This window comes from Chenopodium quinoa, unplaced genomic scaffold (genome assembly GCF_001683475.1).
Source record: "Chenopodium quinoa cultivar QQ74 unplaced genomic scaffold, ASM168347v1, whole genome shotgun sequence".
Classification (NCBI taxonomy): domain Eukaryota; kingdom Viridiplantae; phylum Streptophyta; class Magnoliopsida; order Caryophyllales; family Amaranthaceae; genus Chenopodium; species Chenopodium quinoa.
Window position 1 is genome coordinate 1,276,854 of NW_018742733.1, and position 16,510 is coordinate 1,293,363.

The 16,510-nt window shown below is 34.1% G+C and overlaps 3 protein-coding genes across 3 annotated transcripts; 1 reads left to right on the top strand and 2 right to left on the bottom strand.

Annotated features, from left to right (window-relative positions):
- On the bottom strand, positions 1 to 2,961 carry LOC110723750 (thiamine thiazole synthase, chloroplastic-like). The gene is made up of 2 exons (XM_021903118.1): positions 1,969 to 2,961; positions 1 to 584 (listed from the first exon to the last, which is right to left on the bottom strand). The coding sequence occupies exons 1-2, from the start codon at positions 2,875 to 2,877 to the stop codon at positions 423 to 425; spliced, it is 1,071 nt and encodes a 356-aa protein (XP_021758810.1). The 5' UTR covers positions 2,878 to 2,961; the 3' UTR covers positions 1 to 422.
- A 3,351-nt stretch (positions 2,962 to 6,312) lies between these two features.
- LOC110723500 lies at positions 6,313 to 6,957 on the top strand. Its single transcript, XM_021902855.1, has one exon. It carries the CDS (start codon positions 6,313 to 6,315, stop codon positions 6,955 to 6,957), a length of 645 nt encoding a protein of 214 aa, XP_021758547.1.
- A 1,194-nt stretch (positions 6,958 to 8,151) lies between these two features.
- Positions 8,152 to 10,864, bottom strand: LOC110723751 (protein translation factor SUI1 homolog). Its single transcript, XM_021903119.1, has 4 exons — positions 10,711 to 10,864; positions 9,034 to 9,136; positions 8,625 to 8,884; positions 8,152 to 8,525 (listed from the first exon to the last, which is right to left on the bottom strand). Exons 2-4 carry the CDS (start codon positions 9,068 to 9,070, stop codon positions 8,481 to 8,483), a joined length of 342 nt encoding a protein of 113 aa, XP_021758811.1. The 5' UTR covers positions 9,071 to 9,136; positions 10,711 to 10,864; the 3' UTR covers positions 8,152 to 8,480.
- Positions 10,865 to 16,510: the final 5,646 nt, after the last annotated feature.

Genomic DNA, 16,510 nt, shown 5'->3' on the forward strand with positions numbered 1-16,510 from the left:
TGAAATAATATGCATATATATAGGACAAATCTTCGTAGGTACACAATTGATGTTGTACACATACAAGAAATCTTCGTAAGTACACAATTGACATGGTAAAACAGTGGATTGCCAACACGATCAGTTCATCGTGTGTCACGCAACACTAGTTGAGCTGAACCAAAGCATAGATCATGACCGATTGCTCGGCTTTAGGTCTTAAAGTGAACCAAAAACTACGGAGTACTATTTATGAAATAACCAAAGGTTCTACAGGAAGTTGCATGTACAACACACCCAAATTTTGACCAAACACACAAAATGACCAAAGGGGTTGAGTTAGAGCTCTTGGCTCACAACACCTATATTATTACACAGGCTTAATTTCACCCTCTCATAACATTAGGCATAATATGGGCCGGAATGGGCTGGGCTTCAAGATTTTAAGCATCAACAACATCAGAAGATTCAGCAGAAGCCAATGTAAACTCGGGCTGTAGCTTCTCGGTTGCTGGCCCATCAAGAGCGTTGTCTAGGCCCAATGCTCTTAGTGCTAAGTGGGCTGCCTTTTGTCCTGATATCATCATAGCCCCAAAAGTTGGACCCTGCAAAATATTATTTGGTATGTCAATATTTTTTTCATTTTTAAGAATATTTAAAAAAAAAAAAAAAAGTTTTGAGATTATTGTTAATTTTATTTTTCAAGTAAATGTACTAATCAATTTAGTAATTGATAAAACCTTTAAAAACACTCTGTAATATCAAACAATTTAAAAAGATTTGGCACTCATGTGATCATGACACGAAAAGTTGTGTTGTCACACTATAAGAGAGTGCCAAAATCATTTTCCCAAACAAGCAATATATGATTGTCCATTCATGTGAAGAGTAGATATTTTTTAGAACTAAGGTTTTCTACCTCTCATTTTACTTTTGTGGGGATCTCTTTAAAGATACTACAAAATGAGGATTAATCTCATCCATATTTCATAGTTTCAAAAATAAAAATAAAAAGGGGTGATTTTCATCCATATTCGCATATACCCTACAATTACTCCGTATACTCTAGCAAATTAATGGTTACAGTGATTATCATCATATCTCTTTCACAATCATCTTTTTGTAAGGACATTTCACGATTATCTTTTGTAATTATTGGTATCTCTTTTTTATTACAATAAATGAAATGGATGGTAATCACTAAAATCATATCACACTAACAATATGTTAAATAGATAGTAAATCTTCATGTCTTTAGAAGCATCTAGGTTCAACCTTATATCCTTCATTTGTTTATAATGATTTGTTGATTTTTATTTCTTTCCTTTTATATAAATATAATAAAGAATTGCCATTATTTGTATGTAAGATAAGTAACGAATTAAATTACATGCAAAACTCTCTTCACAATTTCATTAACTTTATGTAAAAGAGGGACCAAAAAACTAGACAATTACTCTATTCCCAACTTCTAGATAGAACAAATTGCATTGAAGTATTGTATTTACATTTTACACAAAACAACCCCAAATCAAATAAGAACATCCTACCCCATCACAAACTAAATAAAATTTATTCGTTAAAAAAAAAAATACAATTCATGATATACTATCGTTGATACATTATTTAGGAATTAATTTGTTGATGATATTGTAGAATAGTTCAAATTTAAGTCTATATTTTAGAAATCAACCCGATAATACGAGTCAAACTTAAACAAAAAAAAAAAATGTGGCAGTTTTATCTAATCCTAGATATAGAACAGAACACATTCAATTTACAAAAGATAACCTCAAATTAAATAAAAATTTCCAAAATAAGTTCAAATAATTTATAATTTCCTTGATTTATTAACTATTTAGATTTAAGTCCCTTATATGAAAGATCAACCACATAAAACATATACTCCGTATATTGGATAAGATAAATAAGAAATGTGGCATATAATTTAAAGACGACACGAATAAGATAAAGGGCAAAGGGCGTTACCATTCGAGGAGCACCATCAATCTCAGCAACCTCCATACCAGTAACAATCATACCAGGAACAACTTCCCTAGTCAATCTCACAATAGCATCCTCGGCCGAGTTCATGTCCAAGGCACTCATCCCAGGAACAGTCTTGATCATACCAATGTCTTGTAACCTTTTCACACCCGTGGCGCCGAATGGACCGTCGTGACCACATGAGCTAACCACAATTTTAGCCTCCATGACATTCGGGTCCATACAACTCTGGGTGTTGTGGTTCATGGACACTAAGGCCCAGTTAGTAACAACACCCGCGACACGGCCCGATTTCACGATCAAGTCCTCGGCAGCCACGGCATTGAAGAGCTTGACATTGGGTCTAGCCAAGAGCTTAGACATGATGGTGGAAGTGAATAGAGCAGCGTGTTTGATGACAACGTAGTTGTCCTGCTCATCGTATTCGATACCGAGCTCATCGAGGAAACGATGAGCCGGTTTACGGACAACCATGGCGGAGAAGAGCTGGCCACCGAGCCATGCTCCTCCGCCAGGGCTAACCGACTGTTCGATAAGGGCGACGTTGATGTCCGGGTTCTTGCTGAGCTCGTAAGCACAGCTAAGCCCGGCTGACCCGGCCCCGATCACGACCACGTCGGTATCGGCGTACGTGATCATGTCGGTCATGTAACGCCGGGTCATTTCCCGAGACACGATTGACTCACGGATCGGGTCGAATTTGTAGTTGTTAAGGTCGTACGGGGGAGGGGCCGGGGCGGCCGACATCGAGATGGAAGATTTGGACGGTTGTTGCTTGTATGAGATGGTTTTGTTGATGGGTGTGGTTAAAGGGGTGCCATAGATGGGTGAGTCTAGGAAAGCTGGCTTGTTTAGCTTGGAAGAAAGGGCAGCTGATGCCATTGAAGCCATTTTTTAGGGCTACAAAAGACAGAAAGGGTTGTTTTAATTTGGGTGTAAAATTTTTAGTAGTGAGTGAGTGAGTGTGAATGTGAGGGAGTGATGGATTTTATAGAAATGTAAAGTTGTTATTAGGAAAAATATCTTCTTTGATGTTGTGTCATATGTGACTGTGATTACCCTAAAAAATATTAACTGATTTTTAATTTTTTTTTCTAATTTAATTTGATTAAAATCAATGGACCGGTTTTAACCACTTAAAAATTTGTGGTGTGAGAATGAGGATATAAAGGTTTTCTTCCATCCCTTATCGAATTAATTATTACATCAAACATTGTTTTAAGAGACTTACATTATGTAGAATATAAAAAATATTTCTTTCAATTATTATTGGTATTATTTTTTAAATAGTGAATATGAAAATAGTTTATTTTCGAGATTTTTTTTTATTTTAAATTTACTTTAAAATTTTAATTATTTCACCGCATTTTCGAATGTTGATATCTAAAAGAAAATATTACGCTATATCATTTAATCTATTAAATTAAAGGGTTTTTTAAAAAAAAATTAAATCTATTAAAGTATTTAATTTATCATTATGTATGTATATTTTGGAAAAAAAAAAACATATATCAACTTATTTTTTAAACCAATAAATAAGAAAAATTAAAACGTAAATGAATTAAAATACTTGAATCTCAATTTAGTTTTCTACATAATTGTCAATAATTCATTAAACTTGATTTTTTATTACATACTCGAGATCATATTATTGTAATATGGTATAATTCATATTTTGATTTAATTCTTAATAAATTTCTACATTTTTGATGTGAGACATTGAATATTTGAAATATGATATTCGGAGTTATTATTTCGCGTTGTGTTCTTAGACAATTTTGGTTCACACTATTAAATTTTGAACCGTTTCAATGTAATATTATTATGTAATTTAGGGTTTCCCTTTAATTTGTGATAATGTAATTCACTTTGATATAATTTTGCAAAAACGTAACCTATTTTATTATAAAATAGGTTTCCCTATACTTTAACAGGTGTTATAATTTTTTACAAAAAAAAAAAAAGTGTTATTAACTTATTATTGTTCAACCAATAATTGATGTACATTCAATTTTGTTAAGGGGCATTTTGTAAATTTACAAAATTAAACAGAATATTCACCATTAGTTTGTTTTCATTAACAGTGAAGGAGGGAAACTCCAATCTTTAAGGGATTAATCATACCCTTATAGTTTCACTATTTTCTTAGAGTTCTCATTTAATGAAATTATGTGGTAAATCCATCAGAAATTAAATGGTTGTGTTTGAGACTGCCACCTTTTTGTTTGAGTATAGAGGCGGATTGGACTTGTAGGTCTAATGGTGGAAGTTAATGAGACAGGAGAGAGAATGCTTTTGAAGTGGAGTTGATGGAGCTGAGGTGGTGGTTAGGGTTGTGCAGAGTGCGGTCTAGACCGCACCAAACAGCAAAATTACCGCAATTTTGCGGTTTGGTGCGGTTTGAAAATTACGGTGCGGTTTTCAAATTTGACCAAACCGTGGTTTAGTGTAGTTTCAAAAAAAAATTCAAACCAAACCACAATTTAATGCAATGAAAACTCTTATATTGTATTTATATGTACTGAATTGTGTGGGTCATTATTAAGAAAACCAAAAGTTTTCCTTTCTTTTTTTTGGCTTTGTTCATTCCTCCATTGACAAAGAGAGAGGGTGGGTCTTCTCATTCTCTCTTTTCTTTGAAAGAAGAAGCTAGACAGGAAAAACGAACATTAAAAACAAGCCTTCGAGGATAACCGGCAAAAAGAAGAAATATTAGGGCCTATTCTCTTACGCTGAAATTCAGTTCAGTTCAGTTCAGCTCAGTTGAGTTCAGCTCCTAATTTCCTTCTCTTATAAAATATTCAGTTCAGTTCAGTTTAGTTCAGATCAGTTCAGTTCAGCTCCTAATTTCCTTCTCTTATAAAATATTCATTTCATTTCAGTTCAGTTCAGCTGAGTTCAGTCAATGAGAACATGCCCTTATTGTATGCACGAAATTCAAGGCAAAATATTTAGGGCCTATTCACTTCAGCTTAATTTCAGTTCAGTTCAGCTCCTAATTTCCTTCAATTCTCTCATAAAATATTCATTTCAGCTCAGTTCAATTCGGTTTAGTTCGATCAGTTCAGTTCATCTCCAATCAGTTTACCTCAATTCAGTAAATGTGAACAGACCCTTACTTAAGTGTCATTGGATTAACAAAATAGGACGTTTATCATTGTTAGAAACTTGTCAACCTAGGCTACTTAGTCTTCTCATAAAATAAAATAAGTTGAAGTGAGACCATAAATAAAATAAAAACAAAAATAAGAGAAAATGTTTTTTTTTAAATTATACTAATACTTAATTTAACAAAACGACTGATTAATAAATTGATACACCTTTTTTTTTTCTTTTTTTTTTCCAATGCATCTACAAAAAACAGGATGGATATCTCCTATGGAACTATGGACTACTTGACTACTCACTTGTAGCAATGTACGTAGCAATCATGCCTTTTTTATTTATATAATTTTTTTTTTTTTTAAATTTTTGGTACAACGTAAAGTTCCATTAAATATCTCTCCAACGCGTATATGCGCAATGAGGTTGATAGCCACTTCTGGCATTTTCTTGAGTGGTGATTTTGCCATATTTGAAATAGGTGGCTCGGAATTCTCGTGATTATTGATTTTTGACGGCCATTATGACGATTACTATTATACATATCAATGTCATTTTCCATCAATTTGCTTTTTATTGCTACTTCTATATCTAGAAGAACTATACCTCTTTAATTGGAGTAAAGTACAAAATAAGATGGCAATTAGTACAAAATAAAATGGCATTTACCAAACTCATCAAATCCTCACTTATGTATTATAGTGATTCATTATATCATCAAATTAGAATTAGATTAAAACTTCATGGGAACAGTTTAGCGTTTCTTTTATGTAAGATAAACAGTTTAGATTAATACTCGTTTGTCTAGTATATTTCACATGTCATAACTATAATACACATAAGTAATTATAAAATTCTCTTTGTCAAGAAAAAAAAAAAAAAAAAAAAAGGGTCATGTTAAACCAGAAATGAATACTTTAGTCTAAAAATGACAATATCTTACTATCAAACACCTCATAATAACTAGATTGACAGCTTGAACATTTAACAAAACTCTCATTAACTAAGCCCAGTGCATTAAGGTGATGAAAACCTTTAATTAATCCAGGAGGGAGTTTCTAATTTAAGCATTAATTTATCAAATACATATACAATATTCAAACACTTAAACATTAATAGTACAAAGAAAACATAAATTTGATCAACTATGTAAATCTATACTAATTCATTTTCATGCCCCTTCAAAACCTTTTTTTAAAACCATATTCTATATTAGTTTTTATCATGAATATCAAGATTGAAAGCGAAGAATTTCAAGACATTCAACAGCAACAACAAAGACAACCTCTTTTGGAAGATGAATCAAAGGCTACAAAAGAACCGAAAACTCGAACCCAAAAGGCCATCAGAAAGACATTCAAAGGCACATCCCGCTTATCTAGCCTCCTTCCCTCAGGATCAGTCCTCATATTTGAGATATTTTCTCCCACTATAACAAATCAAGGCCAATGTGAAACGTTACAAGCACAACTCTTAGCAATATGTTTCATAACGCTCCTTGGTTTAACATGTATTATCATGTCTTTCACAGATAGTGTGAGAGATGAACGAGGCAAAATTCGTTATGGATTCGCAACGTTTAAAGGTTTATGGATTGTTGATGGTATTCTAACTCTTAGCCCTGAACAAGGATCCAAGTATCGAATTCGTGTTCTTGATTTTGTTCATGCATTGATGGGGATACTAGTATTTATGGTCGTTGTTTTGTTGGATCAAAATGTTGTCAAGTGTTTGTTTCCATTACCATCTGAAGAAACTAACGCAAGACTTGTTATGTTTCCTATTGTGGTTGGAGTTGTTTGTGGTTTTCTGTTTGTTTGCTTCCCTAGCACTCGCAATACAATTGTAACTCCTCTTACTAAAAGCTAGAAATAGATTTTTTTTTTTTTTTTTTTTTTTTTTTTTTTTTTTTTTTGTTTCAGATTAGGGGCAAGCCCTGTGAGGAAAAAAAAAATTATGATGATTTTAATGTGCAATAATATTCAATTATAATACGTAGTATGATATTATGATGTTTGGTGACTTTGTGTAATGTTCATTTCTTTATTGATGTTATTGTCTACAGAAAATAATTAGGAGTACCTCTTATGTGTAAGTATAGTAGTATACAGAGAATAATTGTTTTTATCATACTCCGTATTTGCATATGTACATACTGCGTTATATATACATAGTAGTAGTACTCCGTATTATTTACAAAACTATAGTTTTCCATAATTCACACAATGTGCATATGTAAGCAACTAATCTTGTAAATTGCTATAACAATTACTTCAATTGAAATCTTTTTATGAGACAAAAAAGTCAAGGTGAAAAGAACTTCGGAGTAAAGAATTTCAACGATTAAAAAAAGTTATCCCTTGAGAATTTATTTCCTTCATATTTTTATGTACTCTTGTAATCATGTTCCATATTTGAATTATCATCAGTTGAATTTCACTATTTTTCAAGAATATAACCATTTGAAGTATAGTACTCGATTGAGTCTATCTGACATATTGTATTTGGCTTTTACTCCATCAAATATCACAAAACTTGTGAATCAAATAAGTAGCACAAATTCCCCTCAAATAAAAAAATAAGTAGCACAAATTGTTCTAAATTTCACTCTAGATTTTAAATTTGAACATGACAATATCGCTGTCAACCATCATACTTGCCCATGGTACGGAGTATATTTAAAATAATGGAAGGGGCAAGCCCACATGTCAGTCATGCCATAATACGTCATGTCAGATTGTGAATCAATAACCATTATTATTATTTGTTTAGCAAATTGCACCTCTGCTAGGGCCAGCGCCAATCAAGACAACAGAAGCCGGGCAAGTGCCTTTGCAAATAAATAACGACACAAGGGAAGCTTAACCATCACAGGCCACAGGCCGGTACCAATCAACACAAGGGCAGCCAGCTCAGGTGTCCTTGTAATAACTACCCAAAATACAAAGCTGGTAAAAATTGCAAACAATAAGAGAGCACGGCAGATGTGCAGAAAACCTCAAGCTGGAATGGAAGGAAATTGGACAACAGCACCAAACAATAAGAGAACCAAGACACAGCAGGAAACACGGGCAAACAGTAGAACAGACATCTTTACATTAGACAAATACCAGAATTAAGCAAACCTTCCATCATTACATCATAATATAGACCATTATTGTCAAAGACATTAACATCCGTCTCATATTCCATGTGCTGCTCTGCATGACACAGAAACAGAAGCACTGCCCACACAAATATATCCTAACAACCAGAGTTATTATAACACACTACTACACACATGTACGCCAGTCACCAGAATTATTAAAATTATGGTTTCCACAATGTCGCTACCATAGAACCGTGACACAGAACAGGCACAAGAACAAGTACAGATCTAAGATCGCCGTTACTCAGAAACCATGTATTTTGATGTGTTCCTTCTTCACAATTCCAGCCTGTAAACAAACAAAAGTTAAAAGAACCCAAGTTAGGAAATCTATACCACCACTTAACCCTAAGATGTGACAAAATAATAATTGCACAATCAACTGTACCTGAACAAGGAAGGTAGACACATTCTTTCGTTGATCACCTTGCAGTTGGATAACCTGGCCTAGTTCTGGGTCCTGAACCACAGTACCATTACAGCAAAACTCCTTCTTAAGGTCCTTGAGAATCTTGTTGTAGCTGAAATCTTTCTTCAATCCTTGCACTGTTGTCAGGCTCTTTCTACCATTCCTCTGTTGTACACGGATGTGCACATAATCTTTTGACCCAGCACCAGAGTTCTCAGCATTTGCATCAGCAAAAGGATCTAAAGACCAACATAGACCAAAATTAGTCAACAATGGAGGCATATGCATATGCAATACACAGAACATAGAGTGCATACTCCTAAAAACATTTTCCACCTAATCAGACTAATATCAAAACCAAACATTCAAAAATAATTAGACTACTTACCAAAAGCAGCAGGAATCTGAACGTCGATATCAGACATGAAAACTAGGCTTGTGATTAAGGATCTGCGAACCGGAGAGTTGATGTGGATATAAAATGCTCAGACCTGCAATCCAGCGAACACAGGGAAAAATTAATTAAGAAAGCCAATATGTGATACTAGTCCAGAACAGATCCATATAATTTAAGGAAAAAATTACACCAATTGCAACACAAATAAGAAAACAGGGAATGAAATGGTTCACCAGAGAGAATATAAAATAGCATCAGCCATCAGTATAGACCACATCTTTCTCACACACACACACACTAACCACATGAAAGTGAAACAAGTTCATTTTATTGTTATAAAATGATTTATTTTGATTAACACTACTTAAAAATGACAAGAAAATTGAAGTCTTGAAACTTCATAGAATATATAAGGTACTTAATTCCCAAACAAACAACTGCTGCATCATTAAAACCTTAATGACATGGTTACATTTAGCGATCCAAAGTTATAATATAGAGCGATAAAATCAGGCAATTAACCTTGCTCATACTACAAAACTACTGCAACAAAATGGCAAACAATAATAAGATTCAATCCTGTAACCAACTCTGAAACTATGATACGCTCTAAAAAACACAGACGGCACACTAAAGGCCCCCAAACACAAAAATTGCAAGTATAGACCAGCTACAATCAGGTTCAGCCTCCCTCTGAACATTTGGATTCCCATTTTTGTTAGCACAAAGGCCAACTATAAGGCTGTCGACAGCCACCGGCAATCTCGATAAAAAGTAAGGTCAATTCACCAACAAACAAAAATCACATGTAGGATAATCCCCTCACTCATACTGCAGAAACTAAAACAGTCAAGCGGCCAAGGAGTCCATTAATATTTATTGTATGCCCATCGCACAAGGTGCGCCACGAATTAAAACCTCTCTCGTGGAATACCACGCCACCCCTCACTAAAGAGGGAAGCGCTCGGCCTAGGGCAAATTAAAACTATCCCACACCCCCACCCAGTTTCCTACCCCTCTATGGCTCTTCCCATCTACCATAACCACAAATGATTAAAAACAGCTAAACATTCATAATTACAAACATACAGGTATACAAACAAGCTTGATAATAATTTTTGTGCAAAGAACATACTTGCCAAGCAATTCGCCACAAATGAGTATTAATCAACAAATGGGGTCAAATCTTATTACCAAATAGCTTCTGTGCCATCGTAAAAGCTAATTTTAACCCTTAAACCATGAATTAACGGATGAATTTGAAAATTACAATTAAATAACACAAATTTCAATCAATCTACAACAAAATGAACAAGATCTACCAGCATACAATCAATCATACAAGATAAACATCAAAAGAAATGACATCCATGATTTAAAACCCTAATCTTTCAAACTCAAAAGTCAAAAACAACCGACCAACTCTACAATTAAAAACATTCACAACATATCTACAAAACAGCATAAAAAAATCAATCGAAACCCAGAAAAACCAATCAAATCTCAAATTAGAAAACCAAAAAAATCAACAAAATACCTCGTCACAGAATCAAATTCAACGGGAAGAAATGAAAACAAAGCAAAAAGAATCGAAGAGAACAACAAAAACTAAAAATAAAAGAATTAAGCTAAAGAAAGAAAAGAAAGATCTGAGGAGAGAGAGAGTACCTGATCCGATAAAAGAGGGAACAAGAAGTATGAACCCTAGATCGGATAAGTCTGAGCAAAGTTAAGGAGAGAGAAATTGGGGATTTAATAAACCGACAATGTTTATGGAAATGTGATTCGATGATGAGTTGATATGGAGTGGTGTTTATGGGGGGTTAGGTCGGTTTTTGCACGACTCTCTTGAATGCGATGGATTGAGAGAGAAAAAAAAAATGAGCCCTTTAATTTAAGCCCATCTTATTAATGGGTCAATTTTTTGGGTATCATAAAAACCAATTCTTGATAATTTGATATATATTGTTTGTGTGTTGTATATTGATGAGGTACACTTCTAGGGTATTAGCCCAATAGGTGTTCTTGGGGTCACCTTAACACATGGCGGGTTTTGAGTTTTCGAGTGAATTTAAGAAATAGGTAGAAAGTGAAGGCAAAGAGAAATAGTTGAAAAGAGGGAGGAAGTGATATACGGATATGTGATGGGTTGATTGGGTGTTGAAGTTATATGTTTTACGTATCGATGTTAGTTGATGATAGAGAGTGAAACCAATTATGTGGTTCAACCATCAGCTTGAATTTTTTTGTTGATTTGATCTTTTAACTTGAAATAAGAGTTAATGTTACAAAAAAAAATCGTTGGTTCAAATCTCGTCCATCTCACCACTTGTGTGGAGTATTAAGTGTTAGGAATGGGTTAGGCCCTTGCTAAGGTTCTATATGTATATGTCCTTGCATGAAGCACAAACAATTTATAATGTGAATTTCAAGATATTTAATCTTAAGTTCTCAATCTACTCAAAAAGATGGTTTGGTTGTGTGTGAAAACAACTAAAAAGTGAAGCTGTGTGTGAATTTATAACGTGAATTTCTCGATATAATGTGAATTTCATTTCAAGCAGCTTATCCTTTCAAGATATTTATAATGTAATACTCAACCAAACCAATGATTCAATTTTGTGTGTCAAAAACTACTGAAAAGTGTTTTAAAAAAACATACAAAACAATGGTGCAATTAATATGCAACTTTCCAAAAAAAAAAAAGTAGTGGTGCAATTTTAAAAAGGAAGAATAGGTGTGTAGAACTCTCTATTATATTAGAAATTTTCTAGAATAGAAAGATTTTAGCAATAGAGAGACTTGGATGCTTATAAATAAGTTATCCCAAACTCCTATTCATTTATGCAAGCCAACTAACTCATTCAAAAACTTTGCCCTATGTTTAAATTGACCTAACCATTCTTTCTTGCTATGTTATTTAACCTTTATCATAACTCACTTAGCTTAACAGAGTACTTAGAGCTTTGACTAGATGTCCAATGATTGCTAACGAGTATTAGGCCTTATGAATATACTAGAAAAAGTTATGACCTATGGAATACAATAATGCTTTTTAAACGGGTATTACAACTTACAAAAAACACACAATTATATGGAAATTAGTAAGTGAAACAAATAATCAAACTACAAATATCATCATCATATAATATTTTCATGGCACAAAATTTTATAAAGATTTTGCATTCATTGTTTTATTCAAATAAAACATAAAATATATACCTAATAATACAATCTCGAGCGAAATGCAATGCATTTTTGTTCTCAACTAAAATTATGTAACCCACTTTTGCAATGTTTAGTAAAAAATAAAGTTGCGGATTAGCTGGCCAATTTTGGGTCGAAGCGTCTCAACCTCTAACTTTCTTCTCGACGGTCCCGAACGATCTTGAGACCGTTTTATTGGAGGATTTGGGGTGCTTCTCGTCCAAGGATGGTGCCTGGAAAGACTTAGCTATGAGTAGCATAGTTAGTGTCTTAGTTTTAGCTTGCTGTTTGTTTTCGTTTTTCTACTTTTTTATTTTCTGTTTGTATTGCTTTTGTTTTCTTGTTCTTGGCTTGGTACACTTTCTCACAAAAAAAAAATAAAAAAAAAAACAAATCTTATTGAAGAATTCATTATGTCATTCGCTTGGTGTTTGTAATTGAATATTTCTACTCTGTTCTACTTATATGAAATGAAGTATATATTTTTAAAACGTATCATGAGATATTTTAATTATGTATGTAGTATAATAATATAAATACGAAGTATACAATGAAACAATTATGAGGTGTAATAAATTGTACTTGAATTAAGTAAAATATACCTCATATTATGAACCGGGTGGGTATAAAATTAAAAGTAAGAAAAATATGCCTTTATATTATTTTATTGCATGACTATAAGGTAGCTAACATAAGTATTACTATTTATTAAGTTATAAAAAAAAACAAAAAAAAAAAAAAACCTATCCTCCATTTTCGATTAAATACAACAATTTGACAGACATATATAACTCTGATCATTACATTAATGTCTCTACTTACATATTAATAAAAGGCAAAATCTTATGAATGACTCAAGTGTTGGATAGGATAACTAAAACTAGAATATTGATTAATTATAATGAATATTAATTACACTGGTTGATGCGTGATTTTGGCATGCATTCTTTAATTAATTCTACTTTAGATTATATTTTAAATGTCTATCTATTCCTTTGTGGCGTTCGTTAGCAACAATAGAATTATGAAACTTTGAATAAAGATGGTTGTTGGTCATGCAAAACTGAGCGTCGTGCCGAATCCATGTGCTTTAGGGTTATCTAGGATTCGAGTCAATTTTTTTAAAAGGTCGGACCATGCACGGTCCAAGCCCACATTCCATCATGTGCCGTGACGGTAAGACTAGACCTTATTGTAACACCCTAGAAATTCTTATCCTTAAAAATACCTATTTTGCTCTTTTTAAAATCAAAATATGAAAATCTAAGACAATACCGCCACCGTGAAAACGGCTAAGGCAATTATCAAAGACACACAGCGGAAGATTATCTTTAAAAACATTCAAAACAAGTCAACTTTAAAAGTCAACCAAACGAAAATAAACTCAAACCAAAATAAAACGAAGTCAACGTTGATAGGACGTCGTCAACCTATCAAGAAATAAGACCTAACTCGATCCTACTCAACTAGTAGCAAGGGCAAGAAAGGGCCGAACCCATGAGAGGCGTTGAATCAACCACCAAATGTTATTGTTTAAACAAGCTAGATTAAGTCGGGGGTTTTAAGTTGGTATTACGTCACACTATTCTAATTCAAATCAACTAATTCTAAGAGGTGATTAACAATATTAAGAAGGCCTAGGGCATGGGTTCACCACTAAACTTCATCACGGACCACAAGTAGCATGCATAGAAATGGTGATTTAGGGGATAAATTAGGGGAAGTTATCAAATGCACCCAACTACTCTCTCAAGCTAGAGGGATTACTTGACATCAAAACCATAACCTACTCTCGTGATTATGGGCAAGAAACAAGTGTTAAAACATCCTCACGATAACATGCAAATTCCCTTGACTAGAAATTCCTATTCTCATGGCAAATCAAGTCAATCAAGCATAAGGGAGCTTCCTCAAGTTCATCTCTCGATCCTTCGTTGAGGAAACTAGATAAATAATTCAAGCAATGGCCAATTACAAGAATTAACAATGAAACCTCTTAAACTCAACTAATTAACACCCCACAATTAACAAATTAGTTCATGCAACAAGTGTTGGTGATTACATTGAGGGTTCACCCAAACCCTAGAAATTAGACTACTCACAATCCATGGAGGTTAAAGCAATTAAAGATTTCAAGGAATTCATGAACAAATTAAAACTAAGAATTAAGTAGAATCTAACAATTAAACATGCAAAGAACAACCAAACAATTAATAAAAAGCAAGAATTAAAGATAGAAGAGAGAAAGAAAGAGTAAGAAAAATTACTAGAAGCTTCAATAATTGACTAACAATGGTGGAACTTGTCTTCTACAATGATTGGATTGAAAAAACTTCAAAACAAGAACTAAAATCTATGCTAATTTGAGGATTTTTGTGTTTCAAACTAAGAGGAGTATGAAAATCTGGAAAAATTGGGAACCCCTCTAAAATGGTCCAAAGGGGCTATTTATATTACCCCCTCAAATAAGAGGACGGTGAAAACAAGAAACGGGTAAACTGTAGGTCTGCACGGACGTGCTGAAGTTGGCACGTCCGTGCAGACCAAGGCAGAAACTCAGTTTTAAGACGACCTGCTGCAGCACGGGCGTGCACCTTTGGCACGTCCGTGCTGCATCATATGCACGGACGTGCAATATTTGGCACGTCCGTGCAGGCCTTGGCAGAAAGATGGCTTCAGGTCTGCACTCCTGCACGGACGTGCAACATCTTGCACGGCCGTGCTGCCTCATAATCACGGAAGCACGTCCGTGCTGCATCATCTGCACGGACGTGCAATATTTGGCACGTCCGTGCAGGCCTTGGCAGAAAGATGGCTTCAGGTCTGCACTCCTGCACGGACGTGCAACATCTTGCACGGCCGTGCAGGGTCTTCTGGGCCCTTTTCTTCATGTTTTCTTCTACGATGCTCTTGTACTTGGATTCTTTCCATCATTTCCTTGCTTCTAACCTCGGTTTGGTAACCATGGGCTTCATTTGGTCGTCTTTGGACCTAAAATCTCAACAAAAACACTAACAACCCGTGAAGCATAGGATACACAAAAATTGCATAATAATAGGGTAAAAGTGAACCAAAACACAAATTTGTTCAGGTAAACTAGGTTCAAATACGCCCTAAAACCGCATAAAATAGCAAGTTATCAAACGTACAACTTAGAACCATTGTAGGCCCTTATTAAAAATCAAACAACTTAAAACCTTTGCGTTAGTATCACAAGCATAAAATAAAATAATCAAAGCAATAAATCACATCATAATCTTATGGAAATTAAAGTAAGCATGATTCGCTCTTCACTCATGCCACCATGAATATGTTTCATCACCTGATGAAAAGCTCCTCTCTACTTGTCCCCACTACTCTCCATTTAAAATGGGTCATCGTAGGGCCAAAGTAAATACAAGCTAAACAAACATACAACACACAATCAACAATGTCGAGTACCACGGGCGGAATCAGGGGGGCTGGGGTAGGCCATGGCCACCTCCTTGATTCAGTATAAGAATAATTTTTTACATTCACTTCTTTGCTTCAGAGCTCAATTGGTTAAGTAAATGAGTTAAGAAATCCGCACATCTAGAGTTCGATTCTTGGTGCTGCATTATTTTTAGCCCTTACATTATTTCTAGTGGGGCTTGCTACATCTTGGGAATCTAATTATTTTTTTTGCTTGAAAAAAAGATCCCATTGTACATACAGTACAGTAGTAATATTCAATACAAATACTAGGTTTTTTTTTTTTTTTTTAACGTATCATTTTATATTATTTAATTCGTAAGCTATATGACTAGCTGGTAGAATAGTAGTATGAAGAAATTATACAATTTTCCATTTCTCGTTGGATCATAAACAACCATTTCATATTTGATCTTGATTGGCCCCCCTAATATAAGATTTCTGGCATAAAACACACTAACATTCTTCCACCCTATCATCATACAATTTTTCTTGTTGCAGTTGTTTTCAAGCACACAACATACAACAAGACCCTCAAATAAATAACTAATTTATTCATTTAGCATTGATTACGCATCGAACGGGTTTTCCCCCTAACTGTCCCCAATAAAAGGGTACTAACACGAGAGCTAACCGTGCCAGTATAAAAGAACCACTTGTAAGTGGCGGAATTCTTGCGCATAATAATAAAAAGGAATATACAGCATCCTGTACTCCTAGTAGAAGTTCTGGTTAAATATAAAACCCCATATAACTCCCCCATATGTCCATACTCAAGGTATATATGTTCCAAGAGTTTTGGTGCGTA